We start from the raw sequence: 19,922 nt of genomic DNA, 5'->3' as shown, positions 1-19,922 counted from the left end.
GGCCAAGCTCCTTGCCGGGATGCAAAGCACCTTGGACCAGGTCGACCTGAAGGAGTTGAGGGATGCCGCCAAGGCGTCCACCGACGCGGAGCAGAGGCAGCAGAAGAGGGCATTTGACATCCGGCGATTTAGACCGCCTACGTATGCGGTGGGAGATGTCGTCATGGTGGCGGCAAGTCCTGTTGCAACCAGGGAGAGCAGGAAGCTGGTCGCGAAGGCAAAGGGGCCCTTCAAGGTGACGGCTGTTCTGCCTAACGATCGGTACGAGGTCCAGGATCTCCGAGACCTGAAAAAGTCGCCAAACCGACGGGACGTCGTGGCGGTGGACAGTTTGCGCAAGTGGGTCACGTTCGATGCCACGCAGTAAGCCGCAATGGTGAGTTACTCCCATCCTGGGATGAGGGCCCGCAGTCAGTAACCCCGAGATGCAATCCGTGGTCAAGATTGTTTCGTGCGACGGGTCCTGGCAAGGCTGGACCAGGGTCGAGTCCATTTCCCATGATCGTGAAGTGGTCAATCTCGAATAGGTGGGATTTCGGGCGGAGGCCGGGACCGAAGGTAGTCGGAGTCAGACGTTCATAGGGCTGAGGAGGCCGGTTGCCCGCTCAGCCTGGCAGTTGGCGTCTGGCGAGGCTAGCAACCGTACACCCAACACATCCTAACTCCCAATGTCCTCCGAACTAATCACTTTTGGCGATATCTGATCATCGGTTGGCACTCTTGCGAGGACCTGATCACTCCTCTGCGGGGTGTAGATTGATACGCAGTTGTCGTCTTTCTCACGTCTTTAGCACTTGATGTGTAAATAAAAGAGGGTCTTGTTTTTTAGATCGTAGCGAATAATTCGTGCGAACGAGGGGGTCGAGGGCGACCCAGGATGATTAGGGAGGCCGAATGAAGTAAACATTTTTGAAGAGGACTGTGAAAATACTTAGCGTAGCGGATGCCGGAAATTCAGTGATTTACAACACAGCCATATCGCAGCGACCAAACTTTGATAAACGAAATAGAAACTAATAAACCATATTGACTTTCAAAAATATCGGACTACGACCAGATGTAAACTAGCTAACTACAAACGATCGATCTTGAAAAAAATGGAACGATACTTGAATTCCCTAAATACATTGGTTTCAATTTTCATAAATAAACGTTCGGCAATCAATCGCCGAGCAGAAATGCGCCATCAAAGCAATAATATACACGCGCAAACGACCAACAAACTGTAACATATATACATATAGTATGGGATCTGATAAAAAATACGGCCGATGTACATTCCACTGTACATTCTTGTCTTGTATCGGAATTTTTACAGTATTTTGAAGGACAAAGTTTTAATTCGCTAGTTCATTTTTTCTATTTCTATAATTATTTAGTATCACTTAATAATATGGATACCTCTTTATACTACTCTTATTCCTACTATCCGCAGATTACAATAATTGACACTAATTTAGTATTTGTTGTTCTGGTCAACTAGTAAAATGTAGCATTGAATTATTAGCTTTTCTTATTACTGTAAGAAATATTGCGAAAAATGTCGATATGTCCCCAAAACGCCAGCGATAATAGGACTTTTTGTAAAGGCTGAAAATGCGTGATGCCCGGAGATACAGCGAACCGGAAAGAAGAGGAGAAAGCTTCCGGAAGATGCAGCTGGGGGAAGGGGTACAGTGTGCGAAGGAGGCGGTTGTAACCAGTTGCCTGGTAATTCGTACTAGACGCCGTAACCAAACACGCCGACTAAAATAACGAAACTGTTTAGGGGGGGTAAGGTTTTGCACTTTAGAAAAATCGATTTTTTTTGTCTTATCTTATTGTCAAACATTTCAAGAATATATTTCCAAAATTTTAAATCGATCTGAGCAAAACTCTTGAACTTATTGTCTAGTTAGTCTCCTGCCCTTTAAGACTATAGCTCTGACAACAGGTATACAGCTTATTCACTTCTATCGTTCTGGTCCATTATCCTGTTTCGAGAATATTTTATTTAGTAAAGACAGGTAAGTAAAGCCATAAAGCCATATTTTATATTTGTATGCATACTATAAACTGTACAATATTTTAAAACGAGAGACGAGAGTCAGTTTGTCGGTGTACGTTCGATCGTGCGCTTGTGATTTTTTCTCACAACTACTTTTTGAAAGTCCGTGTTCACTGCCATTAGACACTACTTAACTGATTCATTTTAAACTTGGTACACATTTTCTACATATAAAATACCTTCCCCCAACGTTTAGTTGAAAATTTTTTTTTTACATTAAGGGGGTTTCCCACCCATAAAATAGCAGAATTTTTCGTGGAAAATAGCAGTTTACACTTTGACGGCCACCAAAAATTTTTAAATGAAAAAAAAAATAATCATAGAACGTTGGGGGGAGGATTTGATAATACTTTGACTAAATTTTAATGGTATTTGATTTCAGATAATTTCCGACCGAGATGTAGTGAACACTGCAAATTGTTTTTTTTTCTAAGACGTTCTAGGGCAAGCTCTATTACCGGCTTGTTTTTCAATATTTCCGCATACAAAAATTACAGAATATTGTTAAAAATAAACTTAATAATGTACAAAAGGTTTGAATAAATTTTTTCAATCCATACTTTTAAAAAAAATTCACAAAAAAAGTGTTTTTTTTTTTACGCTGAAACCCTTACCCCCCCCCCCCAAGTAAGACTAACTATATTTTCAGGTTGATATAACTAGAATCTGACTACTAGATGTGTATGGTATTTGCAACTATGACATTTTTTCCGTATGTTTTTGTATATGATGTAATATTTTCCAATCGATTTCCAAATTATTTAGAGGCGCTATAAAGAAAGAACAATAAAATCGGTCAATTTTCTTGCCAATTATACGATTAAGGGGATGCCCTGGTCAATTTCAACATGATGTATACATCTCCATGCAAATATCGAAGTCCACCCATCTCATACGCAAGAAAGGGCTTAATAGCCCCTTTCCGTACGCAATCCTGAACAAAACTACGCCAACACATTTTCCTTAACCACACAAATAAAGAAATGATATGAATTCTACGAAATCGTAATAAGAAATTTGTGGAATTCGTGCCATTTCTTTATTTTTACATCATAGAAATATATTTTTTTGGAGTGTTTTTATTCAGGATTGCATAAAGAATGGGAAGGTTAATCGTGGCTGCTGGTGGTGTGACTGTTTCGATAAAAGAATTCTCCTCGACCGACGACTAGGAAATTTAGCAAGAAAGACTCGAGCAATTTTTGAAGCAAACGAAATAAAAGATGAAAAGAAAGTGGCATATCTAATTATATTAATCGGAAGTGAGAGATACGCATGATTAAGGAATCGTGGACACCGGACAAACCCTCATCAAAAACTTCGAAAAATCAACGACGATAATAAAAAACCACCTACTTCCAGCACCAAATGAAATAACGGAACGATATAAATTCAAAGAATACCGACAAATGGAAGGTGAGAATATAAAACATCGACATACTGCGGATTTGGAGATAACCTACAAAACTGCATACGAGACCGATTCGTCTGGGGACTGCGAAGCGACGAGACGAAGAAGCGTGTACCGGGCGAGAAGAAGTTGACATACGAGCAAGAGTATGAAGTTGACATACGAGCTAGCACCGCCCTTCGAGACAGCAAAAAAAATGCAGCAGAGATCTCATCAGCAAGAAGTGGCGAGCAGCCCTTCGTCAATTATGTTAAGTTAGGTAAGAATAAAAATTCGAAAATGACAGCGAACCACAAACAAGGTAAAGGTATATGCACCTACTATTGTGTTCGGTTAACAGGTGCAACGAGGAAAGTAGGCTGCTTTCTGTTTACCGAACACACCGACGCGTCCTTGGCAGAAAAAAGGCCAGAAGTGATACTATTACCTCAAAATTATTTTTTTTTTTTCCGCATTACAAGTAAGTGTGTTAACACCTTTCCACCGACCGATCGATTTGTCTTTTTTTTTTTTTTTTTGTGTATTGGAGGCATAGCAGAACGATTTTTCAGAGGGAACAGGATAGTCGACTTCGAAAGTCACGACGTTGCTAAGGCCAAAGACTACCCAAATAAAAATTGGAGGTAATCCAAAGTATTAGTTGGAGCCAGTAACTTACCACACAGAAGACGGTCGCCTGTGGAAAAGACACATAGATCAGCTAAAACCTTGTTAAGAGAAATACCAAAGCGAAAACTAATTATAAGTAACAATGCAATAGTACATGACAATACCAAAGACTGTAACAATGTAACAAGAAAAAAAACTATTTTCAATATCTATGAAGGAAATATCATAGAAATAACGGAAACTCCATCAAGTCAGGCAGGACCGCGTCGTTCATTCGGAACCATCGCCCACTAAACATATTCGACCTATAATATCAAAATAAGCTCGGAGGAGTTGAAATGTATGTAGAAACTGTAAGATGACGTTAGCAGGCTGTAACCGAAAACATGAATGTGAGCTACTGAAGTGCAAGCCAATTGAGCACGCTGGCTTACAAGATGGTCAAAGAGACCGAAGAAATGTAACGGGCGACACTTTTTCCCGCTCTATACCACATAGCAGAAAAGGAAACAATATCAGTGAAACCGCATCATACCACTGTAGATTATTTTCCTCGCATTTGGTTGTCAGCTGGTGGATTTGGCTACTTTTGGCTAATAAGAACACACGTACGTCTCGGTTATTCGACTCCTGAAAGAACTGGCAGCGCTGCGAATTACTGCCAACCTAACGTTTACAAAGATGGTACGGAATAGCCATAGCTCGTTAATGGCATGACGGGTATCAAGCAAGAGGTTCGAAATTGTTTTATCAAATCGGTTGGTAACAGTTCGTAGTGCATGCTGAATCGCGTTCACTCGTGCAAAATCTGTGCCTGTGCGGACTCATGTGCACTCGACCATCCCTCTTCACCAAGAATTCATGATATGGTCTAAAACAGCGGGGTGACACTCAATGCTTTAGTATAGGACCCTAATTCGAGACAACCTATTGCAAAAGATTACCACCTGAATCGAGCTGGGTGATGAAGTGACCAAAGGTTAGTAGAACTTTTCAGTTTTTCCCCACGTTTGTTGGTAGCACAATTTTTTCGTGGCGCACTCTCGAGATAGAAAAGCAAGCAAATTTCCATTGTTTGTTATTATTATAATCAATGCTCGAATCAATGCCACCATTCTTATTCGTCAATTTCCTTGGCAACATTTAATTTTTTTGCTGTGGTAATCGAATTTCATGTAACTTAACTCAGATAAGAAAGTGGAATGGAAAACTGTGTCTCTGGTCTAAAAGTTGATACTCTCGCCATTGAGTAACCATGAGGAAGTAAAAGGAAGGAGACAATATTCCGGAAAACAAAAATGATCCCGGTTTTCATGTAGAATTATCAGTGCGAGATTTCCCCGCAAGTGGCACACCTGATGTTCAGTCGCTCAAATATTAAAATAATTGATAGGAAGTTTGGTGATTAGGAGGCGACAAGGGTGTCAACTGGCAAGTATAAAAGCCATCATGGCTGCCGGTCATATGTATATATTTATGGTATTCGAAAGCATTTTAAGCGATCGCAGAACACAGTGCATCAACTGAAGGAAATCAATACAACATAGTGACGTCAATATCAGGCCTACTGTTTTTTGGCAAACAGACTGAAGTTTCGTTGCCTGCGCACTTACTTTCTGGCATGCATATTCAACTGGGTGTTCCAGAACCAAGTACACAAAATAATGGGGGTAATAGATGTGGTCAAATTGAGTAAATTAACCTAAAAAACATGTAGTCTCCAAAGTCGCATTCGCGGGATACAATCAGTTAAAATCCAGCTAACAATAAGCGTTGTCACGTAGGCAAGCGAATACATAGAGGCATCGTTTGGGAGCAGTGTTTGGCACACTGAACACGGGCTAAGCCGAAAGTTCTGGCAGTTCAGGTTTTTTTGTGTAAGTGTTCCCTGAGGTCTAAATATTGGGAACTTTTTTTTTCCATCGGATACGAGCTATTCTAAAGTGCACGCAAATTTTTAAAAATTAAAGGGTTTTTTGAAGAAAATTATTTTCCTGGCGGAGAATTAAAAAGTTTTTGGATGGAAAATTAATCTAGAGCAGTGAAAAACAACAGAAAACTGGCATCGATCAGTAGAGGATTGAAAAACAAACTTGCCTTCTTATTAGTACCGCTTTGTCAATATTTAGATCTCAGGGAACACTTTTGGACAAAAAACCAAAAGTGCCAGAATTCGAGCTTTTTTCGAAAGATACATTTTTAACAATTAAAAGGAAAAACATTTTCATATGTGACACCGGATCGGGGGAATTTGTTTTTTTTCTGTATTTGTCCAAACTAATTGATCAAGACGAAATATTGTTCGGCACAATTTAAAAGTCTAAAATGATTCTGAAAAATCCGATTTTAGGTATAATAATGTTTAAGCAACCGTACATAGTAAAATGACTCTTGCTTTCAATTTTTTTGAATGCTTCTTTCAAGAAAAAAACATTGAGAAAAAAGAAGGGAACGTCGACCCAATACATCACTTTTCAGAACTATATCAGATTTTTAATTTGTGTTGGTCAATATGGTAATTTTAAAAGTCGTAACTAGTTCAAATCAAGTCGGAAAACTTGTAGTATTGAAGAGTTAAAACAATTATATAAAAAATCAAAAGCCAAATCGGATAGGTCGAGGATCAGACTCAGGTGGATTGGACTTAGAATGGCCCAAATGTATCACGTGACTGTTATACAGTTGCGGCGTAAAGGCTTATGTGTTTCTGCTAGATCTATTTGATGCACACAATAATGTAATGTACTTACATTATATACCTACTATAAAAGCGTGCTCCATACTTTCCCATGCTACCTTATTATAAACAACTATCGAGTAATGAAGTCAAATTCAAAATTTCCCAAGTTGCCTTACCACCTATGTAATTAAAACGACAAAGTATAACAATTGCTAATTGCCGAAATTTAATCTCTAAAAATATTTCCACAGCTACCGGGATTTTCAGTTGAAAGAGTTTTCTATTTCCATTTACGGATTTATCATCAAATTCCACCTCATCAGCATCAATTATATATGGTACATTATTTGAACGTATTATCAATAACTTTTTCTCGCTAAAATTTTATTGACAATACTGACAGTACGCCCTGAACACCCTCATCTCTGCAACGAAACATGTATGTGCTTGTTAATTGATTAATTATTATTATTATAAACAGAATATACAGTAATATTATACATAAGGCATGTTTGCATGGTATAACAATATCCATTCGCTAAAACAAAGCTCAAAGTATTAACACGCAAAATCAAAAAAAAACGAAAGTAATTCCTGATAGTTTAAAAAAAGATGTACGCAGTTCACATACTTATGTTACGTCCGGCAGAGTCCCGGACTGTTTTCACTTTTATTTCTCAACTGTAATCTCGTATTTCTCATTTTGTCCTTCTATCTTTCACGTCACCTCGGGTTTACACATAGCTGAAAAGTACCTACTCAACTACGTGAGACCCCCTACTTCTCTCAGACCTCCCGCAAACATCTCCCGTTTTAATTTGTTCACTCACTCAAAAAACGTACTCTCTATAAAGACTCATCTTCAGACCTTACTTTCAATTGCATACATCAAATTATCTGCGAATACATTGTATTAAATACCTTTCGACAAAGCTCAATCATTATTCAATACTCTGTCAACAGCCTTCAACCGTAGTTACTTTGAGCAGGAAGAAACCCATTCAATAGTCCATAACGGACATAACACTTATTTCATATTTAAATGTTGTATTTAGAAATGAATGTAGATGGTGTCGAATGAATGACTGATGGCTGGTACATATTTTTGTATGTTTAACTAAATTTTCGTAATCACTTTTATCAATTTATTCTGACAATAAAAACGGGAACTGTATCTTGCGCATACACAGCCATTCGCTCAGCCTGTTAGCATCCACAATTTCTTCTCGTTATACATACCTACCATGCCATGTGAACTAAGACATAAGAGGCAGATAGAGCGTACGATGAAATGCTTTAAACAGATATTTAACGTCAAAGTGTTTTTGGTATTGCGTATTTGAAAAAGTTGACGTTGCAGGAAAGCATGCTAAAATATAAAATATTAGGGGGTAAATCATAATATATAATTCACCGTGGTATCAGCATTATCGTTCAAGGCCCACTTTTGGTCAAATGAGTCGATATAGCAGGAATCAAACAAATTACCGAATTTCTAGAAATTATAATATAAATATAAGTTCGTGAATCTTGAAAATGAATCAAGGAAAAACTATACATATCCCTTATTTTTTAATTTTTTGTATTGTATTTTTTTTTTAGTAATTAGCGAATACCGGTTTAGAAATATGTTCAGTTCCGGGTTCAGAACAAGCGTTCCATTATATTTTTTGACCAAGTTGATTTAAAGAATTAAGTAATTAGATGAATTTTGCAGATTTTTCATAAAATTAGATACCGAGCTAATGACAAGAAAATTTGGTGAGGACAAAAATTTTAAATAGACGCTCTCGTACTCCTTAGAGATATTTTTTATACGGAGTAATTCATTCGTTGCTGAACACAAGTGCAACTGACGCAGCCGTTCTACCTGGTGCCCACAAACCAGACCACTCTCACCCGAGCCTCGCGCCCAGTAACGAATAAATGATCCTGTATGTCATGAACGCTTTGAGTGTGCTTATACGTACTTACACCGCAGCACATACTCATCAGGGAAGTTTCATTTGCTAAGAATTATCTTTCAATACAGAATTTTATCTCAGTACAGTATATGGATAAAAATCTACATTATATGTTGCATAAGCAAAGTTGAATTCACTTCATGATTTTCCAATTAGTTATTTTGCACAGTCTAAAATTTCACTCAATCATAGAACATGCGTTTAGGATATGCCTATATTACTAACCATCACTAAAGTTCCAACAACGCGTAACGTAAACGCTCTATGGTGTGCGCAGTCTAGACGGTGAAACGCCGCCGCCGAATAATGATCTAATGATTGTTCGAAACGCAAGTCTAAAGTTGATATAGTCGACCTCGAATAGTAATACCTAACTTAAAATAACCTAAAACAATGCACCCTTAACGTATATAGTATAGGAGGTAATTAAAAAATTGTGATATCGAACCAACAAAGCACATATATCATAAACTTTGTAGAGATCGTATCATCACTGTACGTCATTTTGTTCTCCAATTCTTAAAAAAATGTCATGATTTATTGATTAATCTTCGTTTTAATCCAAAAACCTTGTACGTCAAGGCATTGTAGATAATATGTGATAAATTTATAATGCTTTTAAATAATGTATGCCCATGCTGTAAAAAGTCTGTCTCAGGCAATTTGTATATCTCATCTATTGGCAACAAAATTAAGTCTTAATTTATAAATTTTGAAAAAAGCTATATTTGTGAGATCAAGTTAATTGAAATTTAAGAACAACTGAGTCGAATTCGTTTTCTGTTACTTTCTCTGTTAAGGAAGTATTATTGTTTCAATTTCATCCACTATGATTAGCTTCAGTGACGACTTCTGAACCGTTATTTCACAGTTGACTCAGCATTTAATGTCTGCACAAGCCTGGAAAATGTCCTATGCTGTTTTAATTACCTCATGTAACAATAAAACGCAAGCCTTCGAGGTTTTAATCTACTAGTAAGAGTTTAACCTAAAAGCTTCTCGTCTCGCGTGTCACATATCTACAGAAATGAAATCTCTGTTCAAGTAGCTTATGAACGCAGATGGCGTTGCACTGTTGCGATCAATCACGTAGTAGTGCAGAGGGGCCCAATTTTTGCAGCCAAAATACATGTCATTCAGAATTTGTCTCCCAGCCTCGGGAATATGAACAGCGTGATTGGCAAAAGTGCGAAATTGCAAGGGAGTGGCAGGCGTGGACGCTGCCCTCAGTCTCAACCCCATGTCAGCTAAAAGCCTGTAAAATTTGACCCCGCGGAATCTGGTGCCCAATATATTGATAGTGTGAAGGCGATTGCACTTTTCCAGTATTCGTATCAGGTGGAGCGACCTGAGATAAAGTTTGGCCGTCGACCCTGTGCAATTCAAAATGTACAATTCTTCGAGGTTCTTATTTGTCACCGACAACTGACGCAGAATGTCGTCGCTATCCGCTCTCGCGTTTAGGGTAAACTTCTTCAGCAACGGCATTCGCCTAAGTTCCTGGATGACCCGCAACGTGTTCACCTCGTTTCCTGTCACCTCGAACGTCCTCCACACCGCTGGGCTACCCACCACATGGCTAAACAGCTTGCAAACTTCACGAAGGTTATATAAATCCCGGGGATCGAGGTAGGAGCATATGTCCAACAACACCTCGATCGGCAGTCGGTTGATTCCCTGACAGTGTTGGGTTGCAGGTCTTGACCCCGAATCGAATAACGTCTCTTTGCTATTTTTACTCACTTTTAGACGTTTTCTACGAGGATTTTTATCTGATCGCGCTAGAACGTCCTGCGATTTCTCTCGCATTTCCATCTCTTTGTATCCGTTTTTATCACATCTTTCTGTACAAGAAAGATGACAACATTTGCCGGTATCATTAATCTATTGCGTTTCAGACTCCGTGTAATTTTTATTCTCAATATAATCAACGAATCAATTTTTTTCTCCACTAACCTGATGCTAAGTATACAAATTACGAGAAATTTTGAGGGTGACACATGTCAATTCATCGAGTATTACTGTTTTCACGATTTGACGTACGTATATTACTTCAAAGAACAAATGCTACTATCAACCTCGATTATCTCACTGCTACCTGTTTATTTTTCTTGTTCTCAAGAGCGTATAAAATGATGAAGTTGCGGGCAAACAATTTTTAAAGACTGTCAATAATTTATTGCATTCAAGATTATTGCAAATACGTTGTGTCAGCAATAGTATTCCACTTGGAGATATTTAATGCCATTGATATGAAAAAGGCAGTAAAAATTAGTGAAGAATTGCAGAATTTCTAAACCTAAACAGGCACTCCCTAATCTAAAAATTTATTTGAGCAAGTTTGCCGTGGTAAGCAAAAAAGTGTCATCTTTGAAATTACTAAATTAAAAATGTTCCTCTCTTCCGTTTTGCAATATCTGTCCTCGCCGCAATAATTTCCAAATTAACTTTAGGAGGGCCTGTGTATAACTCCTTTGCGAAGATACTTATATTTCGTCAAACTTTTTCGGTTTTCCTTAAATAACCCTTCCTTCATTCAAATCTGTCAACGATTTTTCATCTCTGGGTGCAGATTAATCATCTCACCTTGAATTGCATTCGGGTCTTCCCCCAGGAGGTGAAGGGTTTTTTCGCCCATGACATTCTCTCTCTCGCAGGTGCCTTATCTTTCTCTGTACGCGTCACGGCTCTGCTAAACTACTTACAATTAGATTTTCCTGAGATTCATTGGCACCTCGTGTTGCGGCATCAAACAGATCTTCATCTGTATTACCTCTATCAAGGTGGCACCGCCACACGAGACATATAAAGTTTACCATATAAAATAATTATATGCTAATTAGATTCTAATTGAATGCTGTAACGCCGAATTTGTCACCCCGCGTTTGAAAAAAAAGACCTGTGGCGGTGCCAGCTTGGATGCAAGCTAGCTGCGCTACGTCAAAGTATCTACTAAAGATGACAAATTTGAGAAAACAAGTACACGGTAATGAAATACTAATGAGATGCTCCAAGGATATGTAAAGCCTAAATTTCTTGCTCATCGTTGTCGAATATTCATCACATTCCAAATCTGGACTTACTAGAAATTAAACAAGCATATGACGCTCAAAGGGATGCCCTGTAATAGTCGATTTTGACGTTGTTGTATACATATATCTCGAATTATCTCAGTCCACGTATCTCAAACGCAAAAAAATGCATAACAACTCCATTCTATATGCGATTCAGAACAAAACCACTCCAATACGTTTTCATTTAACGCAAAAATAATAAAACGGTGTGATTTCTTGAAATTTACTATGGCAATTTCGTAGAAACGACACCATTTCTTTATTTCTACGTTAGATAAATATGTATTGGAATGGTTTTGTTGGACAGTGTCAGCAGCCCCACAAATGGTAGAAGAATTTTTTTTTTAAAAATGAAAAACGACAAGGATCAGTCTCTGAATTTTCTTTGAGCATCGAATTAATATTTAATTACTTTGTAGTTACTTTCTTGAATTTGTCACCTCTAGTGTAGATTCGTCCGCTGACAGCGTCAGCAGCCCCACAGGTAGTAGAAAAAAAAATATTCGAAAACAACGAGCATCAAATTCGGATAGCTTCGGATGTTCTTGGAGTATCTAATTAGCGTTTAATGACTGTATAGTTACTTTTGCGAAATTACTCGCCCTCGGTAGATATTTCAATGTGGCGCAGGTTTCTTTTTTCTAAACGCGGTCTCTCGATCTAATGAGATGTAAATATTGTCTCTACTTAATCTGATCTGACCATAAATAACTCACACGTCTGATTAGATCTATTGAAACGTAATTACAGCTATTGTGCAAATCATATCAGATTTATAAATTATACATCTCTAGATTAGATTAGATCGTTGACGAAAGAATTTAAATACGGTTACCGATGAGTAAATTCTCTTGACCAGTAGGTACTCGGCGGGTAAGTGGTCCTGCACAGGCCTGGGGCCATAAGATGCCGTATCAGCGATCCGGTATCTTCTTTATCGGTGAAAACGTTCAACACGCAATCCCAGTAAACACACAAGCCCCCATGTAGGTAACCGTCCTTAACAGTTTTCAGTCAACGATTGAATGAAGACAATATTTGGATATAATTAAACCTGACTAAAGCAAATAGTATCTATTGATCTTTTTCCGGAGATGATGTTTCTGAACAGGCACTGTTCGTGACAATAACGCCACTAATTTTAAACTTATATTGATATTTAAAAATGTGAATTCGGTAATTCACGAAGAAGATTGAAAAAAGTAAAATTCAAGCACAGGTCAAAGACGAAATATTTCGAATAAATGTAAGGAATCACTGTGGATTTTTAATTTTCACGTAATTGTCCAATTTCGTCAACTATAATTGAAATATTTTGTACGAATAATCCAATATCAGATAACGTTGGAGAAAGAATCTCTGAACGCTTATAATTTGCTTCAAGGTCATCAGAAGTCGCAAGCCCTGGATCCATTCGCAAATCATAACCAACTTATGGTTAACAATATGTCTAATACTCGTAAATATATTCAGAATGAGTTCATCGTTCAATCTCTAAAACAAAATTGTGTCAAACTACCAAAAATTTCACGTCTAGTACAACCATTGGACAGTGGAATATACAAAACGTGTGTATTCGATATTTTGTAGGATGGTTGAATTTCAATATGCGCAATGTTCTGAACGTTCATTCGGAAAAAAATGTAAATGAACGTCTTCTATCGAGCTAGCTGCTTCGTTAGAAAAATTTGACTGTATGCGACAGTTTCCTTAAAAATTAATAAGAATTGATAAATGTATAATGTGTAATGTGTAATTTGGTTTAAAAAATATTTATCAAAACAAAAAATTGAGTGGTGTACCTAATCTCCCAGAATGTTTTTTCCAATCAGAAACTTCAGCTGCATAAATTCCATCCAATGATTATGGACTCAAAGCAATATAATGTACAGCTATAATTAAGCCCGGGTATTACATCGAAACCTTATGGAGCACGATTTAGTGAAGTGCGACGATAAAACGTTACCTTTTAAGTAACAATTAAAAAAGTCATGATACCGTACTGTCAAAACGATATCTAGTATTATCAACCCGTTTCGAGGTACGGATATTATTTTTTCTATACAGGTACCTTGTCATTCTTCGTGCAATGCAATTACAGTTGCACAACTATGCGAAAGTCTGCATACCTATAAATGTATATCTTACATAATGTCAGTCAGAGACGCATAAGTAATCCTTACGCATTACAAATAAGCACCAACAAGCACGTAACCGTGTATACATATGGTTCTTACTTACTGCTTATACCTACTTAGATAAGCGCTATATTAGGCGATACATTCCAAAGATGGGAATAAGTTCACTCATAAGATAAATGGCTTGTATGAGAGGTTTCTGCAAACGTCAAATGGGCTATTTATCCTCGTCCAATAATATACATATACAACGAATTTCAGTTTTTTAAGTTCTTAGAATGGTGAAGGTTTCATTCTTTGGACGTACTCTGCAAAGGAAAATGTGAAATGTCGCAATATTCGTACACCATACGTGCACGTTGAGTGCGTTCTAACATGTATAATACAGTTATACTCATGTAACAAGTGGATAAATCTTCCGCAACGTGTATAATACACCAACAGCCTTAGTAAATTAACCTTATAATTTCTATAAATCGGATAATTTTATAAGTATCATTGAATGGTTTTCGCAGACATATTCAGAAGCGTCTGTAGAATAATAAAATAAATTAAAAAAAAAGATCTTCAAATTTCTAGACAATACCTTCTTAAGACGTTCAAAATCGCACGCCCACTTTTTTCGTGTACATCTAACAAATTTTGGTTTATGAAGTAAAATTCTGTTGTTCAATCAAAAATTATTTTCAACAGAATAATTTTAATTCTGAAGGAATTGAGTTTGTGTTATAGCAACAAAATTTTCCTGCTGAAACAACAATATCTTAGTTGTTTCAACAAAACATTTTTCCAAGAGCAATTGATGTTCCTTCTATTCGAATAATCATTGATACTGTCCAGTAACATCACATGGAACCAAACCTATCATATCACGGTGACATAAGTATTCCTGCCACTGTGCGATCATTACCTTCAATAGTTTGGTACTTTTGAATTAGCATAATCGGTGGTGAAAGACATAATTTTCCACTAATGAAATCAAATTTCTTCATTCAAGCCAAATTCTCGATGCAGAAGATTTGCTAGCGCTCAATCCTGTGAAACAGTTATTTGTTTGGTTTGATCCATTTTTTTTTTTTCAATACAGTTTTGCGGTGACCGTGGTGACCCAATTACTTTTCGGATTCCGCGTTGGTTACCCTAACAATAAGATAAACAAAGCACTATAACCAAAAGGATTCACAAAAACGAAATCGATAGATTCCAAAATAATGGAATGTGATTACAAAACCAAGTGTTCAAAAACGCGAAAGGTCAAAACAATTCTTTACTTCACTCCTATTCCATATAGCACCCTAAGCTATGCTACCTAATATACATTATACCTACCCTACTCCGTTCACAGTGCGCCGCGCATGGATATATCTGTATCACGCTAAAAAATGGTAGTTTTTTGATGCCCTGGAGTTTACAACCCTGATAACTTACAAACAGTATATGGGACATTCTACGAAGTATCGATCAGGATCTAAAATTGATATTTCCGAATTAAAGCAATTTTTTTGCTGCAAAAGTACTGGTCGAAAAACAAATCTCTGTTTTATTCAAATTTCTTCAATAATTCATGTCTGAGATATTGCTATTTCGAGACTGCCCATTTTCTAAAATCTCCAAAGATTCAGTCAATTCTAGGAAAATATGACCAAATTTTTTAGCTCTATTCAAAAATTGAGATTTTATCAATGCAAAAATCAAGTTACGAAAATAACGAAAATGTCAAAAGGTTACTTTTGGAATGCATTGTTCTTACGCAAATGAACCAAGAAAGTTTCTTACAACATAGATGAAAAAAAATATTCACAGAGTACGACTCGAAAAAGACGTAAGTAACTATATATGTATATATACCGAGGTCTTCGCCACGTAGTGCGCCGGACGTCATTCCACCATTTTTTCGTATATTTAATACATCACTTCCAAAGCAGATACATATAGATATACATCTGTGAATGTAATAAGTCTGCTCTGATTACAGAAAATGCGTGATGTCAAAATAGCAATAAACAGAACGTTTTTTCGGTTCAATCTTCTGCTTCGTGAAACCATAGTTTCATAACAAAGTAGTACCGACCGTCGAGCAAGGAAAACGCCGTATGATTTTTTCAAGTGGTGTCGCATCGAGATTTTGTATTCGCCATTTAATTAACACGCAAGAAAACCAATTGTGACGTTTGGATGGAGATAATAATTTCTCTACGTAACAATGGATAGAAGTTTATATCGTAACGTTTCACAACTTAATTCGTTATGCTTTGATCAGCACGTCGTAGAACATTTTAAGCCGTACCGATTTTGCAAAAAGGCGAAGGAACTACGTGTTACGCAATGTTAAATATCTTGAAGATCGTACAGCTTAGAATGTTCGACGACGCACTGATTACGCTACCATGTACTGTTCCGTCCATTGCATAGAGAAATTATAATCTCTATCCAACTGTCAGAATTGGATTTCTTACGTATTATTCAAATGGCGAGCACAAAATCTCGATGCGGCACCGCTGAAAAAAACACTCAGTTTTTTCCTTGCACGAGGTTCGATATTAGTATATGAATTATGATTTCATAAAATGAGAGGTAGAAAACAATTTCTTGTTTTAATTTTATATTTGTAATACCTATGATGCCGAATTTTCTTGTAGATTGGAGAACGCGAGTCCTTGAAAATTGTATAAAACATACGACAAACTGAAACGTGTCCTTTTGGATGAAAAAAATTAATATCGTTTGTTTGATTGAAATGTGCATTTAGGAAAATGAATATGAATTTGATTCTGTTCAGAAATTCAAAAAAAAAACGGTACTGGAGATAAATTTATCTTACATGTGTACCCTTCTCTTGCAGGTAGGAAATGAGTAGGTTAAAGTTTTAAAACAAGTGTATACTTTCAAATAGTACTAAGATTCAATTGTCAGGAATACCGACACAAGGGCCGAAAACAGTGGCTGAGTTCATGGACAATTCCTAATGCCATGTATACGATTTTGATGTTTCGCACAGTGAAATTACCCCCCTCCGTCACAACGCAACGATCAGATATATCTGCTATCAAACTTGACGACCGCGTAACTGTGTATTAGTTTGTCAATAACTTTTTTTTTTTAACAAAACGTGTCAATTTAGTATACGAAGTACAGTATACCATGTTAAAAACGAGTATGAGAAAGCGCAGTGCATCGATAGACATAGTAAAAGTATAAATCATAGACTCACCTTCGGCTATAAGCATAGAACTACATACTGCCAAAGTTTCATGAACAAGTCACAGTCACAATGTGTCATAAGGAGGGACTCCGCAATCAGTAACCGCATTTATACGTTGGCGCGGGCGAATTGTATAAATGCATAAAAAACAAGTCGATAAAAAACTACAAATATTTATATACATGAATTAGAACTTAGAAGAAATAAAATCACGGGATGAAAAATCGAGGAAACTGGAAATAACGGATATTCCGAACTTACCGGCCAACCGCACGACTTTACATTTTACGAACTCTAAAGTAAATACGAAAAATAGTTCCTTCCCATACTCCTACCGGCCCTCTGTGTTATAACATGCACATCCCAGCTGTGGGTTATGGATATGAAATGAAAGACAGTCAAAATTCGTGCGGTTGTCACACGGTGGCAGACGACGTCGTTGGATGTGAATAATATTCTAGGTACGTACGATCGGTCGTTCGTGCGAAGAGCGAGCAAAATTGAAAATATTGTCAGTTGGATGAATAATATACGTAATCCTACCTTTCGTGGATGTTTTCTACCCTCTTTTGCCACTCAGGAAATTATCGCCAAGTACATATTTTCTCACAGTTTCGATTAGAAATTACCACCAATCACTACTCGCTCGATGGTGAGGGAAAAAACTGCGAATCCTCGGCCATACCAATTCCCAACACGACCAGCTCATAAACGACCGCCACTACCTCTGACAGTCAAACAACGAACTATTCTCAACAGCCGGCACCGTTACTAGACGTGTTATACGGCTCTGTATCTGTACAATCATGCGCATAAGTTAACAAATATCGGCATCTGCAGTTTATTTTAAATTCGATCCCATTTAATTTTGAACCGCATATTATTAACGATGATATAATGCTCGGAATTATTCTCGACGGACAGTTATCTTTGACATTAAATTGACAAGAAAGGGAAAGAGTGCGATGCACTCAAGACAATCACATTTATGAAAATTATCTTCACCGCATTAAAATCAGTTTTAAACAAAACCTCTCAGTTTTTTATCACGTATAGACGGCCGCTGTTACCCTTGAGGTAATTTTTACCTTTATATTCCAGTTGAAAAATAGATAAAACATTCAACTAGAAGGTACGATAAATAACATGTCCATCGATTTCAAGTCGAGTAATTTTTTATTCGAACTATACGCGATTACGTATCAGCACGATCACGCGTATGACCCTATAATACCATACATACTGAATATACCTACTGAATATTAAGTAACGAATGAATATTAAGAATGCTTGTTTGCAACTGTTATCAAGAACGGAAAATTTTAGATACTCTTTAATTGTTGAGCTTTGAATTGAACAACTCTTAACAGGAGTCCAGGTCATATTACAATTATTAGAACATAACGGAGCCGTAATGGTTATATTTAAAATCAAATTGACGCTTCTAAAAGTCTCAATGATTTAGTTTTAATGTAAAAAATATTATATTGCGTTTTTCATCTGCGGATACTGTACCACAGAAACAAATTAATATTTCGTCGAAATATGCAATTTTCGTGAATAGCACATTAATGGCACGTTAACGGTAAATGTTATTTTCATGAAATACCATTATAATTACACTAGTTTTTCGAACTAGAGGTTATATAGCCTACTTACCCTCACTAATCTCATATACTCATACATGCAATTCTTATACGTACAATATTTGCATAGATACTGCTCGCGCCGCGCATATATGTTTGCGCGTGTGCGTGTGTGTGTGTGTGTACCAATGCTTAAACAACAAACTGGCAAGAACATTATTTATTGATTATTAATTATACTTTGTTTCAGGGATATGGGCATGTGCATAAAATATAAATTGTTTGGACAACTCTTATTATTAATATACTATCAATGCTTCTCTTCAGTTTTTTGCGTATCATTTGAAAATATGAATTTCACTTCATTTTACAACTGTTGGTAAACATTAATGCCGAAATATCTTCAATTGGTGGTTGTAAACGATGTTGACAAAATTGTGTACAATACATATAATATTACTAGATTATTAACCGTATGATTTTATGCTCTTAATATATTTGGATGTGACATTATTTTTAATTTAACAATGCATTAGTTTATTCTTTGGTATTGAAAAATGTAGTTTTATTTATTTTTCATTTTGTATATCTGAATGAGATATCTTTTAATACATTCTTCCATCTATATACAATAGAGTGTTTCAAAAAAACCGACTATTTTTTTTTTCGAAGAACATTGAAAAATCTTCCGAGTGTCCCTCAAAAATGATCTCGGTAAAATATGAGCTCTTAATATTGATATTTAGAGGTGGCGATTCTCAATTTTCTATTTCCCATTTAAATAACATGGGAAAAAATTTTTTTTACATTTAGAATTTTATTGCTCGAAAACGAATCAGTGTGAAGATATAAACAAAACATATTCTTGTAGGAAATTTTATGCTCTACAAAAAAGATCCGAATAAAGATTTGCGTAAGGTAAGTCGTTTCGGAGTTATCAGGCCTCAAACATCGAACCGTTTGAAATAATGATGTTATTAATTTATAAATGCTACAAAACTGACTCATATCACTTAAATACACAATATTATTGATTTTAAAATTAAAACTATAGACTTCCAATGAAATGTTAATTAATAAATTTCATTAATCAACGCTACGAGTCAGTTTTGTAGCATTTGTAAATTAATAACATCATTATTTCAAACGGTTCGATGTTTGAGGCCTGATAACTCCGAAACGACTTACCTTGCGCAAATCTTTATTCAGAT

At 36.6% G+C, this 19,922-nt stretch overlaps 2 protein-coding genes across 7 annotated transcripts in view; both read right to left on the bottom strand.

The window, feature by feature from the left end:
- Nucleotides 1–17,847, bottom strand: part of LOC107226377 (tubulin polyglutamylase TTLL5) — a 310,488-nt gene extending 292,641 nt beyond the window's left edge. For all 6 annotated transcript variants that reach the window (XR_006904213.1, XR_006904214.1, XM_046739187.1 and 3 more), the window contains exon 1: nucleotides 17,669–17,847. The gene's annotated coding sequence lies outside the window, so the exon portion shown is untranslated. The remainder of the gene's footprint in view (nucleotides 1–17,668) is intronic.
- LOC107224244 lies at nucleotides 9,662–10,526 on the bottom strand. The gene has a single exon (XM_015664225.2). The coding sequence runs from the start codon at nucleotides 10,524–10,526 to the stop codon at nucleotides 9,723–9,725; it is 804 nt and encodes a 267-aa protein (XP_015519711.1). The 3' UTR covers nucleotides 9,662–9,722.
- Nucleotides 17,848–19,922: the final 2,075 nt, after the last annotated feature.

The sequence above is a fragment of the Neodiprion lecontei genome, chromosome 4 (assembly GCF_021901455.1).
Source record: "Neodiprion lecontei isolate iyNeoLeco1 chromosome 4, iyNeoLeco1.1, whole genome shotgun sequence".
Lineage (NCBI taxonomy): Eukaryota > Metazoa > Arthropoda > Insecta > Hymenoptera > Diprionidae > Neodiprion > Neodiprion lecontei.
This window is presented reverse-complemented; position numbering and strand designations above follow the sequence as displayed.

Coding starts and splice junctions, on each gene's coding strand:
- LOC107224244 (XM_015664225.2), bottom strand. CDS start 10,526: ATGGAAATGCGAGAGAAATCGCAGGACGTTCTAGCGCGATCAGATAAA.